This window comes from Acipenser ruthenus, chromosome 11 (genome assembly GCF_902713425.1).
Source record: "Acipenser ruthenus chromosome 11, fAciRut3.2 maternal haplotype, whole genome shotgun sequence".
Taxonomy (NCBI): domain Eukaryota; kingdom Metazoa; phylum Chordata; class Actinopteri; order Acipenseriformes; family Acipenseridae; genus Acipenser; species Acipenser ruthenus.
In genome coordinates, this window is record NC_081199.1 from 17,827,984 (window position 1) to 17,851,648 (window position 23,665).

Genomic DNA, 23,665 nt, shown 5'->3' on the forward strand with positions numbered 1-23,665 from the left:
ACCTACTTGACTTTTTCGAGGATGCAACATTGAAAATGGACAACTGCAAAGCATACGACATGGTCTATTTAGATTTCCAGAAAGCTTTTGACAAAGTCCCGCATAAAAGATTAATTCTCAAACTGAACGCAGTAGGGATTCAAGGAAATGCATGCACATGGATTAGGGAGTGGTTAACAGGTAGAAAACAGAAAGTACTGATTAGAGGAGAAACCTCGAAATGGAGTGAGGTAACCAGTGGTGTACCACAGGGATCAGTATTAGGTCCTCTGCTATTCCTAATCTACATTAATGATTTAGACTCTGATATAGTAAGCAAACTCGTTAAATTTGCAGACGACACAAAAATAGGAGGAGTGGCAGACACTGTTGAAGCAGCAAAGGTCATTCAAAATGATCTAGACCGCATTCAAAATTGGGCAGACACATGGCAAATGAAATTTAATAGAGAAAAGTGTAAAGTATTGCATGCGGGCAATAAAAATGTTCATTATAAATATCATATGGGAGATAGTGAAATTGAAGAAGGGAACTATGAAAAAGACCTAGGAGTTTATGTTGACTCAGAAATGTCTTCATCTAGACAATGTGGGGAAGCTATAAAAAAGGCTAACAAGATGCTTGGATATATTGTGAGAAGTGTTGAATTTAAATCAAGGGAAGTAATGTTAAAACTCTACAATGCATTAGTAAGACCTCACCTAGAATATTGTGTTCAGTTCTGGTCACCTCGTTACAAAAAGGATATTGCTGCTCTAGAAAGAGTGCAAAGAAGAGCAACCAGAATTATCCCGGGTTTAAAAGGCATGTCGTATGCAGACAGGCTAAAAGAATTGAATCTATTCAGTCTTGAACAAAGAAGACTACGCGGCGATCTGATTCAAACATTCTAAATCCTAAAAGGTATAGACAATGTCAACCCGGGGGACTTCTTTGACTTGAAAAAAGAAAAAAGGACCAGGGGTCATAAATGGAGATTAGATAAAGGGGCATTCAGAACAGAAAATAGGAGGCACTTTTTTACACAGAGAATTGTGAGGGTCTGGAACCAACTCCCCAGTAATGTTGTTGAAGCTGACACCCTGGGATCCTTCAAGAAGCTGCTTGATGAGATTCTGGGATCAATAAGCTACTAACAACCAAACGAGCAAGATGGGCTGAATGGCCTCCTCTCGTTTGTAAACTTTCTTATGTTCTTATGTTCTTATCTCTTTCCCAACACAGGAATACTTCTCCAAGACTTGCACAGACAGGACAACTGGGCGGAGTTCCCCACAATCACTCAAGCCACGATTGTTCTGCCCAGCTTCCTTTTAAACTGTCTAACCCCACCTTTCCAATCAATACTGAGGTTTCTGGGTTGTGTAGTCTTTCCCCAGTGACGGCATTTCTTAAAGACGCCACTGCTCCTTCTTCACAATATGTATACATGAACCTTGGTGAGAAATACTTTGAAGATCGAGCCAATACTTTATCAGACCCCCCGAATTATTTTGAAAACTGATTACATCCTGAAAGAAAATGTATGGAGTTCAATCAATGGTCAAACCACAAACCCCTGGTTCTAAAGAATTCTATTGTAAGGTACACCCTGAGAATATTTTGAAATGCGTGAATCTTGGTGAGAAAATACTTTTAAGATGGATCCCATACTTTGAAAGTTTATTGGGGCAATTTAGGTTCGGCTGTCACGAAATCTGGGGAATCTATGGGCTTTGGCCATTAAGACCCTATAGGTTATCAAAAAGTCATTGATCTAAAATGTATATAAGCTCATCTCTCAGGACCTGTCTGTACTTCTAAGAAAAGTCTCAACAGTTCAAGAAGCAAGACAATGGAGAACACACCAAGCAAAATCTCTGATCTGTTAAATGGTAAGTAACTCTATGCTTAACGCTTCAATAGAGTCAACTCAGAGCGCAAAATGTCGTTTTAAAAATGTTTCTTATAGCCCAATTTTTTTAGGGGTTGCTAATTAATTTATATGTATTATAAATGTAACGTCTGAAAAATTCCTGTAAAACGATATTAAGATACTCTGCAAAATGTTTGAATAGTGTCTCCCCTCAGAGCGACAGGTCAATATGTTTTGAAATGTTCATTCCGGTTAGAAATGCATTCTGGGAAATGTAGTGCAGCTAGGCCTTTTTGGTTATGACATTTTTTAGGATGAGAATGGAGGCCCCTGAGGCTTGTCTGTGCTGCAGCATAGGGCTGTCCTAATAGGAAACCTGTTTACAGTACACCCTTTTAAATGGGTTTTATTGTAAAGAGTTAAGATGCTGCATATAACTCAGAGATATAAACTCGATTATAAAAAAAATACATGTTTTAACAGGGGCGTTTTGTAAATATTTTAATTGTTTAATTTTATTTATGTATTTATTTTTAGTTTTATTATTATTATTAATATGTATAATTTTTTATTATATATTTTTCATATTACAGATCTTGCTGAGCTTATAGAAGAACAACAGTTAAATTCATATGAAGAGTTACTGACTGATCCGTATGACGACCAGACTTCAGATAGTCCCCTATATCCCACTTGGCTTCTAGAGGTTCAGGGCCATAATGGTATGTGTCATACATTTTTTATTGATGTCAGACCTAAATATCGTGATCTTTTCTCTAAGTATTCATGACTACTTTAAATTTCAGAACTTACCCCAGGAGAGCTAATTCAACAGGAGCCTCTGATCCCAATGGTTGACCATGATGTCTTTTTAAATAGAGCTCTTCAGTACATCTTTCAGTGACCCTCCGACTGTCCCAATAGTGTCTAAAAGTATGATCAGCATTGTTTTATAGACTATTAAAAATACGTTTGATCATTTATAATTAATATTATTATTTTAGAGGAATAAAACATTCATTTACACCCTTTTATCTTATTATTATTTTAGAAAGCCCTGAAAACCCTGCAAGGAAAACCGTGGCCAGCACATCAGGGGGACATGGTTTAAAGGCAAGGAACCCCCTTGGGCCCTACAATAAACAACCCAAATCTGAAAAAAAACCTCTCAAAAGTAAGCACATATTTTAAAATGAAGCATTTTTTTAAATGAATGTTAAATACTTCTTTAAGCACCTGTTAATGTATTTTGGTCTGATTGTATATTTTGTTCTATTTTCATTCTTTTAGAACGACCCTCAAGACCTGCTCTTATCGTGTCCAGCGATTCTTCAGAGGACGAGACACCAGTCATCAGGGCCCCAAAGTCTAAAAGACCAAGTAAAATTTCCAGAAGGCTTTACAGTTCACTGATACCAAGAGTCACTCCACCAATCTTAGAAGTACCTCAAAGGCCAAGCGCAGCGAAAGCCTCATCATCAATTACTAGGTATCATAGTGTGGAGCTCTTGAAGCAAGTAGAATTGTCTATAGATCAGATCACTGACAGACACCCCGCTATAAGGGCTCTAGTGTCTGACCCTGAGGTGTCTCAGAATATTCTGACTTTAATAACCCTGTTGAAAACTCTAGGTTTTTTGAATCACTAACTTGGGCTGTGTAGAGCGATAATGGAACCCTTCCGGAAAAAAACTTGTAAGAGAAAACATGTTGAAATTGCTGTTGTTGATGATGCTGATAATGGTGATGGTGTGGCATGGGTTCAAAAAAATAAAAAGGTTTCAATTGATCTGAGTCAAACTGTGTCAAATAATCCTGTGGTTAATTCTGCAATCATTCCCCAAAGTACTTTAAATACTGATATGTTTAATTCTGCAATCACTCCCCAAAGTACTTCAAATAAGGGCCCCTCAGCAAGCTCCCCTTTAGCTTCTACATATACTAGGTCTCCAACCTTAGATGTAAGACCAAGCACTGTTCACCCCACAAATTTAGGAGCTTTTGAGAATTTTGACAATCTAGACAAACTATTAAACAACCTAAATTATAACTCATAGAATTTACCATCAATCAAGGCTTTGATTGATGAAATTTCTACAGAGAGCCCCTCTATAAATGACATCCCCCTAATATAAACAACAATGCCCCTAATCATCCAGGGATTATTAAAGATGCTAAATTGACTCGGATTAATTTAGACTCTTTGGATAAGCTTTTACAATAAATGTCTAGAGATAATCAGGTTAATACAGAGAGTGTAGATGCTGCGAGAAACCAAATAGGGTCAGGTTTAAACGGGGGGTCTTGTCAGGATAACTCTTCTATCAGAAAAGTCCTGTGGAATGGAGTAGTACACGATGACCAAGTGGCTGGGCTCTCTGATTTGCAGGACCCTAACAGGGCTAGCGAACCCCCTGAGGTTAATAAAAACGATGGGCCTAGAATTGGGGGGGAGGATGTACAGCTTAGACATAGACCTATGTTTAACAATATTGAATTGAAACAACCTCTTAACTTTACACACCTGTATGATTTGGATTCCTACGCTGAAGTTTTTACCGTACTGCATGAAACGTTAGAGAATATGTTGAGTGAGATTTCTAGAACGTTAAGGCCTGCAGACATTGTGCAGCTTGAATTAAGAGCAGGATCCTTGAATATACCAGTGTATGTAAAAATGACTGGAGACAATTTAAGTCTAGACAATTTTCTCAGTCAGATTGAAGCTCTCCTTCAAAGTCATAGTTAAATTTTGGTTGATGACTCTTTGATGCTGGTTGTACAAGTTATTAGGTGTCCTGAAGGAGGGGGGCCAAAGAGAGGTTTGCGGACCTTAATGAAAAGCGAGCTTATTAGAAAAAAAGCCAAGCATCTGATTTTATGTTACAACAGAGACAATCAATTATGCTTTGCTTACAGCATTCTGAGCTTGGTATTTCCAGAACTCAGGGATGCCTATGATGTGTGTATGGCTGAGGCTTTAAAAGTTCAACAGAGTGTGGGGTTAAGTGAACATCAGAGGGTTTCGTTTGCTGACATAGATAAATTTGAACAGGCCCTGGATGTTAAAATTTGTGGTGTGGCACAGATGCCCTCAAAAGGACGTGTTCCTGAAACACCAAACAGATACTTGGCCAAAAAAGAAAACTGTCTTTCTGTTTCTTCATGAGAACCATATCTACGGTATTGTTAACTTGAAAGGTTTTCTAGGAGCAGCCTAGCTGTGCAATTACTGTTACACAGCCTACAGTAACCGATCTGGACATCGCTGTGAGGGACACTGTAATGTTTGTTTTTCACCATCCTGTAATAGCGATGCCTCTGTAAAGGTTAAATGCAATGATTGCCATCGTTATTGTTGATCCCAGCTTTCTTATGATAAGCATAAGATTCTCCGGGATAAAGCCAACAGTGAAAAACAGGTCTCTATGTGTGACATCTTAAAACTGTGTACAAGATGCTATGCTCTCTATAAATGCAATCCTTCTAAACCTTCAGCTCATAAATGCCCTAGTCTCTACTGTAAGAAATGTAAGGCAGTGTTGTTACCTCACACTGGTCACAAATGCTTCATTCAAGTGCCAAAACCTTATGAGCCCACAGATAAATATGATTTTGAATGCCGTCAGGATGATGGCTTGCACATGCCGAATTATTTGTACTGTCTGCACATGGATGGGGAATCCTGGTTTTGGGAGGGGGAGGAATGTGTGAAGTTTTTTGAAAGGTATCGCAGACCCAGTTACACCGGCTATACTTTCTTGGTGCATAACACAAAGGGATATGATAGCTATTTACTGATGAATTATTTAGTCACCAACGGTATTAACCTTCATATCATAGCACAGGGTAGCAAGCTAATGTGTATTACAGATGAGTCTTTTAAGATGCACTACATTGATTCCTTAAACGTTATGCCCATGAAGTTAAGTGCAATGCCTTCAGCTCTGGGATTTGAAGCCAGAAAAGGATATTTTCCTCATTTTTTCAATACTGTTGAAAACCAGAATTACGTCAGTCCCTATCCTGAAACACGTTACTACGGGGTTCAGCAAATGAAGTCTGAAGAACGTGATAAGTCGATTAAGAAAGGCATTTTTAATTTCAGAGAAGAGATGACCTTCTACTGCAAAAATGATGTTGACATTTTGAAAGAGGCCTGTATCAGGTACTGTACAGAGGTTTATGCTATAGGGCAGATAGACCCCTTCCAGTGTACCACCATTGCTTCACTGTGTATGGCAATGTACAGAAGTAAATTTATGCCAAAAGACACAATAGCTAAGATTCCCCCAGACAATTACGCTGACCAGCAAAAAAGCTTTTCAAATGCATCGATACAATGGTTAATGTATGTGTCTGAAACTGAAAATGTTTTCATTCAACATGCTTTGAACTATGGTGAGCTTAACCCTTTGCGGTCCATTGTCGGACTGGGTCCGACATTGCAATTATTCCTCACAGGTCCTTTGTCAGACTGGGTCCGACATCATTATAGCAACGCAATAAACGGGTGTTTAGTCGTTTTTTCTCCGGAAAAAGCCGAGAAAACCATTCAATTGCCGAGTGGGAGCGACAGGAGCCGAAATAAGTCGAAAAAAAAAAAAAAAAAAAAGGCGTATCTCATGAATAGTCATACATGGTATCAGGTATCAGATAACGGGGCGGTCATAGTAAACAAGCTGGCTGAGTGTGTCAGCGCACAGAGACTATCATGGACATTTGCAGAGCTTTTTTCAGATGTTATAGTAATAAAATAATGACTTGGATCGCATTATTGAGGAGTTTGGTGATAAAACGAGTGATCCGGAGATGATCGATCGGTATGTACGACTATTATTATTATTATTATTTATTTCTTACATAGGTGAATGCTATAGCAAACGAAAGGGTGGGGCGGGGCTGGAGATGCCTAGTGAGTGCTTTGTTGATATGCAGGGCCATTTAAACCCGTTTGACTGTGAAAAAAAATACTTTTAAACAGCGCGTATAAAATTAACTGCGCATGTGAAAATTAATTAGACCTGACGTGCCTGACACGCGATTAATAAATGGACTGCAAAGGGTTAAAATTTGACCCTTTTTCTTGGAGGGGCATGCTGTGATTAATGGTAAGCGTACGGCTTTTGAATTTGCAGGGTGCTTTTTTCATGGTTGCCCCCAATGCTACGATTCCGCCGATGTAAGCCCCTTAAGCAAACTAGCCTGCGGTACGATGTATCATCACTTCAATGAAAAGACTGAAACATTGCAAAAGGTTTACAGGTTGGAAGTCAGAGTTATTTGGGAGCATGAATGGAACGCCCTGAAAAAACAGCCTCAAGTTCACGATTTTTTGGTTCTGTCGCAGGTGACGCTGAACTAGTTATTCCATATCGTAAAACATTAGACTCTAGTGCATGGAGGATCTCAGTAAGCTACAGTAAATGGTTCATCAATTGAATCAGATTCAGTTGTATTGTGTCTGCCAACTGATGATGTGAGGCAGAACAGTAATTGGATACCAGAAAATATGAATAACAGTGAGTTTTGGCCTCCTTCAGTGTTCTGGATGGAAGGCGTACCTCGCAAAGTGACTCTGTGCGAACAAAAGGAAATATAAAGAAATAATATTTACAGCTAAACGTGTCCAAGTATCTTATAGGAATGAAGTCAGGCCATGGAAATCCACACCTGTGATGGAGAAACATTGGATCAAGGGACTTCTTGTGGAAACAACTAAGAGCGAAACCTGGTACAGAAGCTGAATCCTGCTGAGAACATATGGATATGCTGGACATGGACTAGGCAATTTCAAATATGGAATGTATTATAAAATGAAGTGTCAAAGATATTAGGAAGGATAAAGAAAGAGTGTCCTTGTACCACTAGTAGGTGGCTCTCTTGCTGCATGAAATAGGTCAGTCCTCTCTTGTTTGGAATTACACATGTATTCAATTAAGTACTTAGTGGTCTGAGAATCCCTAAGAAAATATATATAATGAACGATTTACCACTAGTATATCTTCAGAAAGCATGACGCTTGATAAAAAGCACCATTCCGGCTAAAAGTGAACGTTAATCTACAAATTTATGTCAAGAAAAACACAAGATAAGAAGAGACTCTTTATGACCAAAAGATTAACTAACAATCCAGAGGTCTTAAGAAAAAATCCTGTCTCGGCTGGATTTTGTATGAACAAAGGGTCACGCCTAGTTGAATGCAGTTATACTGGCATATATTTGGATTTAAATCCTAAAAGGGATTCACCAAAATAATATTATAGCAATTGATAAACAGAGGTAAATTAATTGAAAGATTATCTTATAATAAAACAGGTTCAGTGCTAATTGAAACTGTTTATAGTTCTTAACAGTTATTTCATAAGATTAATAATATGTTTTAAGTATTTGCTATAATGAGAAAACATATTATTTAAAGCTGACAAGTATTATTGGTTGTTCACGACTTTGCTGTAGTGATAAGAAGATTAAAACCTGGAGCGGTATTCGATTTACTTAAATGGGAAAATGGTACAAGTTTATTCTTCTTTCTATTGAACAATAAGACTTCTAGACATTATGATATCCATTGAAGTATAGAAGTTAAAAGGTGTTGTGTTATGTTTTTGTGTTAAGTTTGTAATAATATACTATAATGTACCTTGTTATTAATCCACTATACTATTGTCTAATGATGGTAGATGGATTCCTTATAATGTGGTGATTTGAAACTGCTGCAGTGAAAACAGGGCCTCTCTTCTTATCTAGAAAGAGGGAATGTCCTTGGGTTCCACTTCAGCAGAGCTGCAAGTCTCATGTAGATGGAGTGTTAAGGTTAATGGAATTAGTGGTTTAGCACAGATAAGAATATATCTTGAAATAATATGCAAAAATTATGGCTTAACAGACCTTTATAGGTCATAAATCTAAAAAGTGTTTGCACAGACTCTGACCTTGGAAAAAAACAAGAGACTGTGGAAACTGCTAGCAGTAACATATTCCCAGAGACGTACAGGTCAGAGCCTGGTCAGTGCATCTCTTAATGGATAAATAATTGTAATGAAAACTATTACCACTTAAACTTAGTGAAACTAAATGACTTGAATATTGTATGAGACAAACTTTTGTCAAATACTCTGTTAGACAATGGTATATGGAATCAAAACTGACTCATTAACAAAATGATGACACAATATGAAGTTAAAAGAAACACATACCTTTAATTTAGCATAATATAATCACTTAGAAGATGATGTCACATATTAAGAACATCTCTCATATATAACACATATAAAATTAGTGTTTTGCATGCAGTAGTGTTTTTATATTATATTATAAACCAAGATCCTGGGAACCTTGGTTCACTTAACTTTTCAGATAAAGGAGGGGCTCGGAGGAAAGCAAAGAAATGAGATCATAGGTTTGGAGTTAGACAAGAAATGAGATATTTAATTTATTGAGTACATGACACCTATTAATTCTGAAAAGTTAGTCCGGATCTTTTGAAAACTATTATTTGTAAAATGGATAAGAACTGTCCCACCTAATTAATGATTGGATTTAATTGAGGCGTCCCATGTATTCCAATGAGACGAAAAACCTATTTAACTCCAGAGTAATTTCAATGGAGTACCACACTCATCCCAGACAGGGCAAGGTGGTCCATCTTTTGCAAACCAAAGACACAATTGAGCTGATTGAATTCAGTTTCATTTGCCTGGTGAAGACAGCCATATCCTTTTACGATTTATATTAAAGGCTAAGCATTAAGCAATTATAATTATTATTTTATCTCACATGTATTGCATGTATTGCTATAAGGGACTCACGCTATGTTTAGAAGATAGGAGAACATTTGTTGAATGTGCTGAAAAGAGGCTACTGGGTGTATTTAGTGTCGTGGTCGTGGCCAGGCCTGCCGGCTGCATGAATACATAAAGATGTATTAAAGTGTTAACGTTAATATCTGTTAAGACACTGGACTGCCCAGAACGTCTGTCAGCTGGGGATATGAAGTAGCCTGTAGCTACTCAATCCAATATTTAACTGTTAATAAACCAAAGGAGTACTGATCATACTCTGATTCGTAAAAAACACTTTAGATACATGAGTCTGTCAATTTCTTGGGTACTATATTGGTCATCCGAATATACTGCGGGTCCAGAGCACTAACTATATCCCACTAGGAGTAATAACATCTCTGTCCTCCTAATGTCTCCCCTGAGATAAGAGTGTGTGCTGAGCAAATACAAAGAGTACGTAAAGAAATCTGAACACGCGGATTTCGTGACAGTTCGTTCTGATTTTCCAGAATGTATCAATCCTCGTGAGGCTCTGTTTGGGGGTCGTACGAATGCCATTACATTACATTATGTGGCCCAGGAAAATGAAAGTTTGGAATACTTTGATTTCACTAGCCTGTATCCCTTTGTCAACAAAACACAAGTGTACCCTGTAGATCATCCTACCATAATTTACAGGACTTAAGTCATTACTTTGGATTGTTCAAATTAACTGCAATGCCTCCTCAGGGTCTTTTTTTCCCCCGTACTGCCTGCAAGAATCTGCAGTAAATTAATGTTCACCCTCTGTCGTTCTTGCACAGAAACACTAAACCAGACAGGGATATGTAACCATACCTCTGAAGAAAGAGCCTTGACAGGAACCTGGTGCAGTGTAGAGGTAGTCAAAGCTCTTGAGAAAGGTGACCTTTACAGACTACATTAACCCTTTGCGGTCCATTGTCGAACTTGGTCTGACATTGCAATTATTCCTATCAGGTCCATTGTCGGACCCTGTCCGACATCATTTTAAAAACGCAAAAAAATGGGTTTCTATTCCTTTTTTCAGCGGAAAAAGCCGAGAAAACCATTCAATGGCTGAGTGGGAGTGACAGGAACCGAGACAAGCCGCAAAAAAAAAAAAAAAAAAAAAAAATGGCGTATCTCATGAATAAGCATACATGCCCCTGGCATTACCATAGGGGCGGGTATAAGGACATAAGGAAGCTATGAAATACCACACCAGCGCACAGAGGCTATCACGGACATTTGTAGAGCTATTTTGAGATGTTATAGTAATAAAATAACGACTTGGATCGCATTATTGAGGAGTTTGGTGATAAAACGAGCGATCAAGAGATGATTCATCAGTATGTACTATTATTAAGAGACATTTGAAAAATATAGCAAACAAGGGGTGGGGCAGGGCGGGGCTGGAGATGCAGTACTGAGTGTCCTGTTGATATGCAGTGCCTTTTAAACCTGTTTTACTGTGAAAAAAAATACTTTTAAACAGCGCATCTAAAATAAACTGGACCTGACGCGCCTGACACGCGCTGAATAAATAGACTGCAAAGGGGTAAACGCCTTAAAGGGTAACATCCCTTTGATGTCAAGTCAGTTAAGCACCCTCAAAAAGCAGCGACGTGTTATAAAGAGTCTATGTAATAAGAACCATTCAATTAAAAAGAAGAAAAAAACTGAATCAGAGTGGCAGTTTTGTTGGCGCTTTAATAAGGATTGCTCTGCCTTTTTTATCAGGACTCTTGAGTTAATTTGTAAAAAATGACTCACTCCCAGAAAATGTTTCTGGTACCACAACATCAGCTCGATAGACTTTGACAGCCTGAGCCCGAGCACCCCGAACCTATTACAAAAGCAGTTGAAAGCAGACTTGACTCTGAAATGAAAAACATTCTACTTAGAACCGATATCAGTGACCATGAGAAAGTTAAACTATACACCAATTCCTTACAGAGATATCTAGCCTTGATTAAACAGAGTGAAAAACAGCTTAATACCCTGACTTTGATTACTCCCCCCTCTGAGGAAACGACACAAACTGATGCAGGATCTGAATCTAAGGTTGTGACTGATGTTATGAGTAGCGTCCCATCCAGATCTAAGAAAAATGCTGAATTTATTTTAAACGCTATGTCTCAGAATGCTTTGGTTACCTCTTGAAATGATCAAGGGGAATTCATTCTTATGGGTAAGAACGTTAGAGGGTCGCATATGGTTGATTTATTCAGGGCCGCTACAGGGAATACCAATATCCCTGAACATAGGCTACGTGTAGGATGGGTTGAATTCATCAAAGGTTTGGCTGTGATAAATGTCCCTTATTCTACAGTACCTAATTCTTAAACACGCCAACTCGTAGAAGCCTATAAAAAACGATCCTCAGAGTCCCCTATGAACAAGAAGCAGAAAAAAGACACCAGCTATGGGAAACTTATTAAGTTGGTACTGTTTTTTTATTATAGCTGGTACTGAGTTTCACACGTCTTTACAATTGTTGTATATTCATGCAATTGTTGTATAATCAATGTCTGATATACAGTATATATATATATATATATATATATATATATATATATATATATATATATATATATGCCTGTATAAGTCTTTACACAATAAAAATATTTTATTCAACATCTACATGCTCATAAGGTTTTTTTACATTATCAAGACTAACATTTGTAACATTTTTTAAAATCCTTGTGTGGCTTGACACACTGCACGCATGAAAATGTATTTATACAGTTCAGTTTTTTAGGGTTAGACATACGTATGTATGACCAGGTGCTGCGATGTTTGGCCTTAGCATTGGAAAACAAGTGTAACATGACCAATAAGTTGCCACCTGTTCCATCAAAACATTACACACAAAAGACAACATTCCTCCGCCCAGGAGAGCAACCACCAAGAAAAGGTGTAAAATCAATCCTCGCCCAGGACAACTGGAAGCTGCTACAGACTGGAAAATGCCTTGTTCACCTGGTAGTTCACTCTGTACATCGTTATTTTATCGCCGTCAGCAACATGCATGCCTCGCTAATATTCCTTACTATGACTTTTAATACCAAATATTAAAATATTAAAAATATTAAAATACCAAATATTTATTTACTTATATATATATATATATATATATATATATATATATATATATATATATATATATATATATATATATATATATATATATATATATAAAGTAGAAAAACAAGTAATGTATATCATTTTTCATTCATTCTATATCATTTTTCATTTATAATTGTTTTCGTTTTATTCGTTGTATTTCGTACTGGGGCTCTAATTCTAATTATTTGTTTTCATTTAGCATGTCAAATTACTGTATTAGACTAACTCTGTGTGCCAGTATAATTGTAATAGTAACTAATCTTAATTTTAGTGAATAACTAAATCACTATATTTCAGTATGAAATGATGAAATCAAAGGCAGGAGAGGCAGAGGGTGCTGTTGTCCATGGCCTGAATACCAGCAATGGTAGACAGCACCACGGAAATACCCACAGGTAAACAGTCCCGCTGATGCACTCGCAGGTGCTCTCAAATAATAATAATAACAAAAGGTGAAATGAAAAAGAGAAAATAAAACACAGTAATCAAAACTACAAAGAAAAGGTGCTGCACTCGGCAGCGTTACCCTGACCGTCACTACCCGCACGGCCCGGGTCTCCGTCCTATACTTGACAGCTCCCTCAGCCTGCTTGCTATACACTTATGGGGTCTGCCCAATGTTTCCCTGCTATGGATATTTTTCTTTTATTTTCTTTGGGTTATTTTCTTTTTCTTTTCCCAGCTGTTCTCGGTCCTGGAGCATAGCTCCCGCTGGCTTGTTATGTCGTCTTATAGGTGCCGACCTGAGGGAACAACAGAACGTTATTAATAGGGCCAGCAAGCCCACCAATGCCCGCCTCTTAGCCACTCAGAGAGAGGGAGAGCCCACACACTCTTTCTCCCACCTCTCTGTGTCACTGCCATGACTGACCGGCGGATATTGCAAGGCTGCTGCCCTCTTCCTGCAGCACTATGAATGCACCAGAAGAGTCAGCACAGATCTCCTCCTGTTACACCCTGTTAAAATCAATCTATGAAAATAACCTACACCTCGGAAACAATGCACTGTCCCTGTTAAAATCAATCTGTGAGAGGAGCTTTTCGACTCTAAAAAGAATCAAAACCTTTTTGAGGAATACGATGATCCAAGAAAGACTGAATGCCTTGTCTATGCTGTCCATTGAAAATGAGTTGTTACAGAAAATGCCAGGCTTTGATAAGAGAGTTATTGATACATGTGCCGAAATGAAAAACTGTCATGCCAGTTTCCTGTTTAAACAACAAAGGCAACTATCAGTAAGTGTTACTATGTGTATCTATTACTTGGGGTCTACTTAAATCGCGGTAAAATTACGTATTTTTCACGGGTATGTTGCGGAATAAAATGAGGATTTCGCGGACATTTAGCAGACCTGTTTAAACATTAAATAAACCTAAGTAGACAGTATTTTTGAACACCATGAAGCCTAAAAATAGTGGTACTTGCTTCCTTAATAAAACAGAGTGCTGTCATTTGTTAAAGGCAAGCATGCAACTTCTCCCAACAGTTGACTTGCCCCATACATTAAGACTGCACGTTCTGCATCCACTGAATTGGTTGGAAGTTAAGGCAAAGCTTTGCCAAGTTATACAGATGTGAAAATCGATAAGAAACAGCCCAAAAACTCGGTTACACAAGGGCATCTGGCATACTTTAATAAAGTCAATGTATGCAGCACGTTCGTTGTCATGTTATTTGTCCAATATTTTATTTTATTAGTACCGAGTCAAAACATAGAGAACGTGGCTATTCGGGTCTAAAATTCCAACTGCGAAAAAGTAAGCAGCAGGTTGAAGCGAGGTGGCTGTGCTGGATTGTTTTAGTACTGATTTAACTTGCAGACAGGAATACTTTTTATCTGCGCTGACTTTCCAGTTTGTTTTCTGAAAGCTGTTTATTTTACATTCTGTTCAACAGCCTCTGTAGTAGACCCCTACTGCACAGTACAGATCACATAAAAGCAGTAAAGACGCACTGATAGGCTGATTAAAACTTTGTCATTTGAATAGTAAACAAGAACGTTAACTGCTCTGGAAAATTTCTTTTGTAAATTTTACTTGTGAACGTTTTTTTTTGTTTGTTTGTTTTTTGCTTAAGTGCAATGCACACAGGATGACGAAGGAATAAAAAAGGGCTATCTACAGAAGGAAGATATGCACTTTGCGTTGCTTGCGTTGTGCAGTATGTTCATTAAAAAACCTATTTTTTTTCCTCTCCGTGCTTGTTTGCATGCATTGGCCCCTAAGAGGTGAATTTTGCGGTGACCCCTCAATTTCGCGATTTCCGTGAAATCCGCGAAATCGCGATTTAGGTAGACCCCTATCTATTACAGGGTTCTCCAACCCTGGTCCTGGAGAGCCCCAAATCCTTAGGTTTTATAGGTGTCTATGTCATCAATGGTTAAAGATCTGGAAGACCTGTTAATCTTGACTACTTAAAGCCAGTGATTGGTACAATTAAGTAACAGTGAGCTTGGCTGAAACGAAAACCAGGAGACCCAGTAGCTCTCCAGGACCAGGATTGGAGATCCCTGCTCTATTAGATAAGATACACTGACACAACGCACGCTGGCATCCGTTTGCTACTCTGTGTGATGTAGCGTCCCAGTTCGCCTTATCACTGTTGTTTAACCTAATGAGTGAACAAACGCTGTTTGTCTGTACTGGGAGAGTGTGTGGGGAACAGTCTTTGTGCCAGTTACTGATATTATTTCTTTGTTATACAGGTATGTTTCCCAATTCGTCTTCCATTTGTTTGTTTCAATATTGGTATGTGTAATTACGTTAAGCAAATGTAAATCAACTGCATGATCAGTCTTTAGTAGTAGGCTTGTGTGTGTGAAAAAAGGGTACTGTTAGGGTGACCACCCGTCCCTAATTGGGCGGGACAGTCCCAAAATATAAAAATCAAGTCCCGGTCCCAGGCTTAATGCATCCGGGACGGCATGTGTCCCGAATTCCTAGACACAGTGCAATCTTACAGTTTAGCGCCACAGTCAAACCATCACATATCTGTTTATAGCACATCATAGCACCCAGCCGCATTATTTTGTAATCACTTGCCAGTTGAAACAATTTAAAAAAAAAAAGTATGTATATATCCAGGCGCGCCCCTAGAAATTTTTCACATGGTACACACAACTGAACCACACCGACATCTCATCTCATGATGATAACAACTCTGTATCAACATGCTGTAAAGTGTTTCAGCCAATCAGAGTGCTGCATCTCTGTTTTGCTGCCTTCAGAACAGCAACTACAGTGACAGCCAAATAGTCTACAGTAAAAGCTACAAATAAACCTATTTGAAATACAGATGTAAAACTAGGGGAAAAACTAGCTCACAAATCTGTTATGCTGGTTCCATTTCTAATCATTTTACTATCATAATCACTACAACTAATCATGACTCATCCCCTAAGCATGGCATATAAACAAACTTGTTTATGTTACACTTGGCAAAACAGGCATTTCAAAAAATAAAAATTCAATAACAATAATAATATAGGAATAAACTCTCGTGGCAAGATAAATGACAAGACCGAAGGTGGAGGATCCATGTCACCAGAAGCCCGAGACACAATTACAGGCTTTTTATTATACAATTTTGGTGTGTATGTTGTTATAATTAGTTGTAGCCATTTAAAATCCAGTAGTTTGAAAAAGCAGCACATATTGCCATTTCACTTCCCTTTCCTTGTTTTTGTAATGCTTTGGTTTTGCCTCTAAACTTTCTTGTGTTTTTGTGAAGTCTGTTGGGTTACTGTAGTGAATTGAACTTTCATATTTGTGTCACGTTAAATACCTGTCTTTGCTTCTCAGTATAGCGTAATGTTGTCGAGTTGCTGTTCTGGTATTTGTTGAATTTTCCTGCTTTCTCCATTTTCTTCCAGTTACACTTTTACTAAAAGGTTTGGTAAATGTATATCACTCAATGTCTTTTTTCTTGTGGCAGCACTTTCCTGATTTTCAACGAACACGTCGTCATTTTCATTAACTGCCAGTTTGTGCTGTTGTGAAGTCAGTTTGGGCCTGGGAGTAACTTTAATGGTAATGGGGTTGGCAAGAGCCTTCCATTTTAACTGCAATGTTACTTTGAACTACTCAGTGCTTAATCTGAGCCGGATCCTGCCGGAACAGGACCCGGCACCTCTCAGATTTGACTTTTTTTGTTCCGGCACCTAATTTGCCCGGATCCGGTACCTCTCGTGGCGTGTGGTCCAGTGGTTAAAGAAAAGGGCTTATAACCAGAAGGTCCCCGGTTCAAATCCCACCTCAGCCACTGACTCATTGTGTGACTCTGAGCAAGTCACTTAACCTCCTTGTGCTCCGTCTTTCGGGTGAGACGTAGTTGTAAGTGACTCTGCAGCTGATGCATAGTTCACACACCCTAGTCTCTGTCAGCCACCTTGGATAAAGGCGTCTGCTAAGTAAACTAATAATAATAAATGATTTATTATTTTTTCCACTGTTTGCACTGTAAATGTTCTAATAAAAGCGATCAGACTTAAAGTTGCCTCTGCCTCGTTATTTCTCCCGCCCACCCCCCGTAACAGTGCATACTATCCTGCCACACCGATTCCAGACCTGCTCTCTTATTTGTACATAGAGGTTATGGGGCGGGCCGGCGAGGTAAGTAGCTGATCTTGAAACAGTGGTGGTGACCTAGTGAGAGGTCCCTACGTAATCACGTCACGTAGTCTAGGCTAGGCGTCTCTACTGAATTTGAAATGTGTCGTGGGAAAGGAAAGCCAAATCAAAAATGAGGGGCAAACTGCTCCTGATGGTGATTCCTTAGCTAGCAGCACTGTCTGCACTGCTAATCCCGCCAGTTCAGCATCACCACCGGCACGTCCTCCACTAGCTAGTAGGCCTAGTAGTGAGTCAGACTTAGCGGGAGAGGAGGACAGGGTCGGGGAGGACTAGTGATGGGCAGTTCGAGTCTTTTTAGTGACTCGATTCATTTGATTCAGTTCAGTTTGGTGAATCGATTCATTTCGTTCATTTGATTCACTGATTCAATGACACAAAACCAATCAATGTAGACCGCATTAAGATTGCTTACGTAGGTTTATTTGAACCGGAAAGAACGAGTCGTTCACGAACTGCACATCACAAAAGCTAGGGAGAATCTATATTTGGTCGACTGGGTTCATAAACATTAAATTAAATATAGTTTGACAAAAAAATAATATATATATATATATATATATAGAATCCTGGAGATAACATAACAGTTTGAACCATTAGCATTGTTTAGCCATCAGTATCAATCTAATTTAATTTAATCTTTAAAAAAAAAAATAGTCAATTGCATTTCTTACATATTTTTTTTCTATACATTTGGAGTCACCCATTGTTTTTTAAAACAACAAAAAAGAGAGGCTTGAACGAGTGGTATTTGTGGAACTAATACATGGTATTTATTCAGCACATAGCAAAACGCTGTTTGCCCAATTCCTATTCTATCCAGTAAACCTTTCAAAAGACAACATTCCTCCGCCCAGGAAAGCAACCACCAAGAAAAGATGTTAAAACCAATCCTCGCCCAGGACAACTGGAAGCTGCTAGAGACTGGAAAATGCTGGCAGATGTTGGTCAACAGCTTATACATCCCACCTATCAATCCACCAGAATACCAAATGGAGGACTGTGCACCTAAGTGGAAAGAAGTAGAGCGGGCTGTGAAAAAAGCAAGGGCTTCATCATCTCCAGGGCCTAATGGAGTTCCGTACAGAGTGTACAAGAGTGCTTCAGGAGTTCTGCGAATCCTGTGGAAACTGATGAAAGTGGCATGGGAAAAACACGTTGTACCAAGAGCATGGCGCTGAGCAGGTGAAGACTTTATACCTAAAGAAAAATATTCTACAAGCATCAGTCAGCTTCACCCTATTTCCCTATTAAACGTAGAAGGCAAGATTTTCTTCAGCATTATTGCTCAGAGGTTGTCAACTTACCTATTAAAGAACTGCTTCATTGACACTTCAATACAAAAAGCGGGCATTCCAGGTTTCCCAGGATGCTTAGAACACATCAATGTGATCTGGCAACAAATTCAATCAGCTAAAAAGGAGAGGAAGGAGCTCCATGTGACATTCCTGGATTTGGCTAATGCATATGGTTCAGTGCCACATGAACTTCTTTGGGCAGCATTTGATTTTTTCAGTGTATCGATGACAATAACAAATTTAGTGAAAGCCTACTTTGGAGATTTGCAATTTAGTTTTTCAACTTTAGAATTCAGCACTACATGGCAATGCCTAGAAGTTGGAATAATGGCAGGATGCACCATTTCTCCACTAGCTTTTACCATGGCAATGGAAGTAATCATTAGGGCATCAAAATGGGTAGTGGGAGGAGAGCGCTTGGCTTCTGGAATGCGACTACCACCAATTCGAGCATACATGGATGACATGACAACCATGACTACAACAGTAGCCTGCACTAATCGGTTATTGGGCAAATTAACCAATAACATTGAATGGGCACGAATGCAATTCAAGCCCACTAAATCAAGGAGCAGCTCTATAATTAAAGGTAAAGTAGTAGATAAACTGTTCTTCATTAATGGTGAGGCAATACCAACAGCGTCTGAGAAGCCAGTGAAGAGTCTTGGGAGATGGTACGACGGGGATCTAAAGGACACAGTTCGTGTGGGAGAAGTCAGACAACAAGCAGTGGAAGGGTTGAAGAGCATAGACAGCAGCGCTTTACCAGGCAAACTAAAACTCTGGTGCTTTCAGTTTGGTCTACTGCCGAGGTTGCTGTGGCCACTGACTGTGTAAGAGGTTTCTTTGACAACAGTAGAGAAGCTGGAAACTTTAATCAGTTCATACATCAGGAAATGGTTGGGAGTTCGACGCTGCATCATCAGAGTGGGACTTTATGGTAAAGGAATACTGCAGCTACCAGTCTCCGCTCTAACTGAGGAGTTTAAGTGCACCACTCACCTCTTTCAAGCTGCTGCTCCTGCTCTACTCCCCTTCATCTCCTCCCTCCTCAACACCTCTCTACTTTCTGCTATCTTTCCCTCTGCATTCAAAAAAGCCTCTATCACTCCCCTCCTCAAAAAACCTACCCTCGACCCCACCTCCCTCCAGAGCTACCGTCCTGTCTCCCTCCTACCCTTCCTCTCCAAAACCCTCAAGCGGACTGTACACCGCCAGCTCTTTGCTTTCCTGTCCAACCACTCTCTGCTTGACCCCCTCCAATCTGGCTTCCACTCTGCTCACTCCACTGAAACCGCCCTCCTGTCTGTCACCAACTCACTTAAGTGTGCCCGAGCTGCCTCTCTCTCCTCTGTCCTAATTCTCCTCGACCTCTCTGCTGCCTTTGACACTGTTGATCACTCTATTCTACTATCATCTCTTGCTGACCTGGGGATCTCTGGCACTGCTCTGGCCTGGTTCTCCTCCTACCTCTCCAACCGCACTTACCAGGTAACCTGGCGTGAATCAACCTCCACACCTCACCCTCTCTTAACTGGAGTCCCCCAAGGGTCAGTCTTGGGTCCTCTCCTGTTCTCTCTCTACACCCGCTCCCTGGGCCCCCTCATCGCATCCTATGGTTTCTCATACCATTTCTATGCTGATGATGCTCAGATTTTCCTCTCCTTCCCCACCTCTGACTCCACCATCTCCTCCCGTATCTCTACCTGTCTGTCTGCTATTTCCTCCTGGATGCACTCGCATCACCTCAAACTCAACCTCTCTAAATCTGACCTCCTTTTCTTTCCCTCCTCCTCCCCCTCCTCTGATCTCTCTATCTCTGTTCCTCTGGAATCTACCACACTCTCTCCCTCTTCCTCAGCTAAGAACCTTGGAGTCACCCTGGACCCCTGCCTCTCTTATTCCCAGCACATCTCCACTCTGGCACGCACTTGCCGATTCTTCCTGAGCAACATCCGAAGAATCCGACCCTTCCTCACCAACTATGCTACCCAGCTCCTGGTCCAGGCCCTGGTACTCTCCCGCCTAGACTACTGCAACTCCTTCCTGGCTGGCCTCCCTGCGTCCGCCACCCGTCCGCTCCAGCTCATCCAGAACTCTGCTGCCCGCCTGGTGTTCTCTCTGCCTCGCTTCGCCCACGCTACTCCACTACTCCGCTCGCTCCACTGGCTCCCGATCACCGCTCGCATCCAGTTCAAGACTCCTGTACTAGCCTACAGATGCCTTGACCAGACTGCACCCAGCTACCTCCAGACCCTCATCTCTCCCTACACCCCCACTCGACCTCTCCGCTCCGCCTGCACTAGAAGACTAGCTCTACCTCCGCTACGCTCCCCTGCCTCCAGAGCCCGCTCCTTCTCCACCCTTGCTCCGCAGTGGTGGAATGACCTTCCTACAGATGTCGGGACTGCCCAGTCCCTGACCACATTCCGGCGCCTCCTTAAGACTCACCTCTTCAAACAGCACCTGTAGAACTCCTCTGTTTGTATCCTGGGACACGATCACCCTTCATTTAAATGTGCTTTATTTTGCTCTTATCTGCCCCCTATTTTACTGCATTTAATCCTGTACTTCAGAATACTGTAATCTGCCAAGTGTTTAACCTGTAGTACTTTGTATTTAATCACATCCTGATGTAACTATCACTATTTAATCATATCCTGATGTAACTATCACTATTATCTGCTGTATTATTGAATTGTGGTTTGTCACACTTGTACTTTGCTTGAACAAAAGTTATTGTATTTCTTGCTCTTATTGTATTACTTGTATTGTAACACTTGAAATGTATTTGCTTACGATTGTAAGTCGCCCTGGATAAGGGTGTCTGCTAAGAAATAAATAATAATAATAATAATAATAACCAAGGTCAGACTGGAAATGACATTAGAAGAGTCACGCGACAATTGCGTAAGGGAGGCAGCACCTGTGTTGAAAACTGGAAGAAAGTGGATGGCAAAGAAAGCTGTGGAGGATGCAAAGGCTGGCCTTCGAATTGGTGATATCATGGGGCAAGTTCAGCATGGAAGAGGGGGTCTTGGTCTCAGTTCAGCTCCTCCTACATGGCACAAGGCAGCCCCAGCTCAAAGGAGGAAGCTGGTAGTCAACGAGGTGCAAAAACAGGAGGAGAGGATGAGGTGTATAAAGGCCATTTCCCAGGCCAAGCAGGGAGAATGGATGAGATGGGAGAGTGTGGAACAATGTAAGGTTGGCTGGCAAGACCTATGGTCAATGGAACAGAGCAGGATCAGTTTCCTCATCAGGTCAACATATGATGTTTTCCCATCACCACAGAACCTAAACCTCTGGGTAGGAGAGGATCCCTCATTACACACAAAAGACAACATTCCTCCGCCCAGGAGAGCAACCACCAAGAAAAGGTGTTAAAACCAATCCTCGCCCAGGACAACTGGAAGCTGCTAGAGACTGGAAAATGCTGGCAGATGTTGGTCAACGGCTTATTGTTCCACCTGAGATTGCCACCACTAACCTTCGACCAGATATTGTCTTGTGGTCTGGATCAGCACGCCTTGTTTACCTGGTAGAGTTAACAGTGCCATGGGAGGATGATGTAGATGAGGCGTATGAGAGGAAGAAACTGCGGTATGCTCAACTAGCCACTGAAGCAGAACAGCGAGAATGGAGAGTCTGGGTTTACCCAGTGGAAGTGGGTTATCAAGGATTTGTGGCACACTCTACAACCCGGTTTCTCAGAGACGTCGGATTCAGTGGCCAAGAGTTGCATCGCACAGTGAAGAACTTATCTGAAACAGCAGAGAGGAGCAGCAACTGGCTGTGGTTGAGACGGAAAGATTCTGGCTGGGGATCTCAAGCACAATAGAAAGAAAGAAACGCTGATGTACGGGTAAGTAAGCTGGGCTGATTTGAGTGGGGGACGGAGGGGGGTGATGCTGGGACGCCAGAATCACCATTGAGCCCTCTTGAGGTGTCGTGGGCTAGTCGACGAAATACCGAGGATGGAAGGTGCCCACTTGAAGATCCCAGAGATGTACCCTACTTAGCTCAATCCAGACGGTTGTCATGCTGATGCGCTGGGGAGACCATACTATGGTTGATCCCCGGAGCCAGCATCGCAGCCGTTGTGTGTGCTGATGCGCTAGGGAGGCAATAAGCTGATCCCTGGAGCCAGCATTACACTTCAGCCATCAACACCAGACAGAAGGAAATCTACATCATCATATGGACGGAAGCACAAATGGATGGAGACACCTATGGATCACATTAGTTTACTGTAAAGCTACGTCTTAGTTGGTGCTTATCTTGGCGAGAGCCGAGTTCAAATCAGCATGAAGTTTTAACATCTACTCTCGTGTAATGGAAGTCATGGGATTAGTCATGTGATCAATCACATGTTGAAGCACACCCATAACCGCAACATGTACATTTTATATAAACAAAGTTTAAACGTGTATATATATTGTATTTTTTAGTGTTTAACACAGTAAAATAACATTTAGAAAATGTATATTTAATGTGCGTGTAAAATATAATAGACGTTTAAGAACGTCATCCGTTAGAATGTGTAATATCATCCTAAAAGGTCGTTGTATTGTAGCTGATGTACGTGTCACCTTGTGGACTAAGGTGAATCGCTGTCATTATTAAATTATAAAATATTTAACTGTAGTTGTAAATTGTCATGTATAAAATACATTCATTCCTCAAGGTCAAATATGTAATTACAAGTTATATAATTAAGCCTTGGGTACAATAACGTTACAATACCAGTAGATCTTTGTATTTATTTATTTTGGAAATGAGGTGTATATCTCAATTATTATTATTAATATTATTTAGTAATTTGGCTGACTTTACTCAAGATGACTTAGAAGTATTAATCATAATTTGTGCAAAATAGTTAGGCTAACTATAGATATGATTAATTTTGTTTGTGTATAAAAGATAACAAACACACATAGGCTACAACTAGTAGCCTATGTGGCAGACTT

The 23,665-nt window shown here is 40.2% G+C and overlaps 1 protein-coding gene across 1 annotated transcript; it reads left to right on the forward strand.

Annotated features, from left to right (window-relative positions):
* The first annotated feature begins 626 nt into the window (after nucleotides 1-626).
* Nucleotides 627-10,972, forward strand: LOC131739443 (uncharacterized). The gene is made up of 4 exons (XM_059033420.1): nucleotides 627-1,874; nucleotides 2,449-2,788; nucleotides 2,907-3,029; nucleotides 3,146-10,972. The coding sequence occupies exon 4, from the start codon at nucleotides 5,284-5,286 to the stop codon at nucleotides 6,613-6,615; it is 1,332 nt and encodes a 443-aa protein (XP_058889403.1). The 5' UTR covers nucleotides 627-1,874; nucleotides 2,449-2,788; nucleotides 2,907-3,029; nucleotides 3,146-5,283; the 3' UTR covers nucleotides 6,616-10,972.
* The last annotated feature ends 12,693 nt before the right edge of the window (nucleotides 10,973-23,665 follow it).

Bases quoted from the DNA above. Each gene is read 5' to 3' on its own strand.
- LOC131739443 (XM_059033420.1), top strand. From the start codon at position 5,284: ATGTGTGACATCTTAAAACTGTGTACAAGATGCTATGCTCTCTATAAA.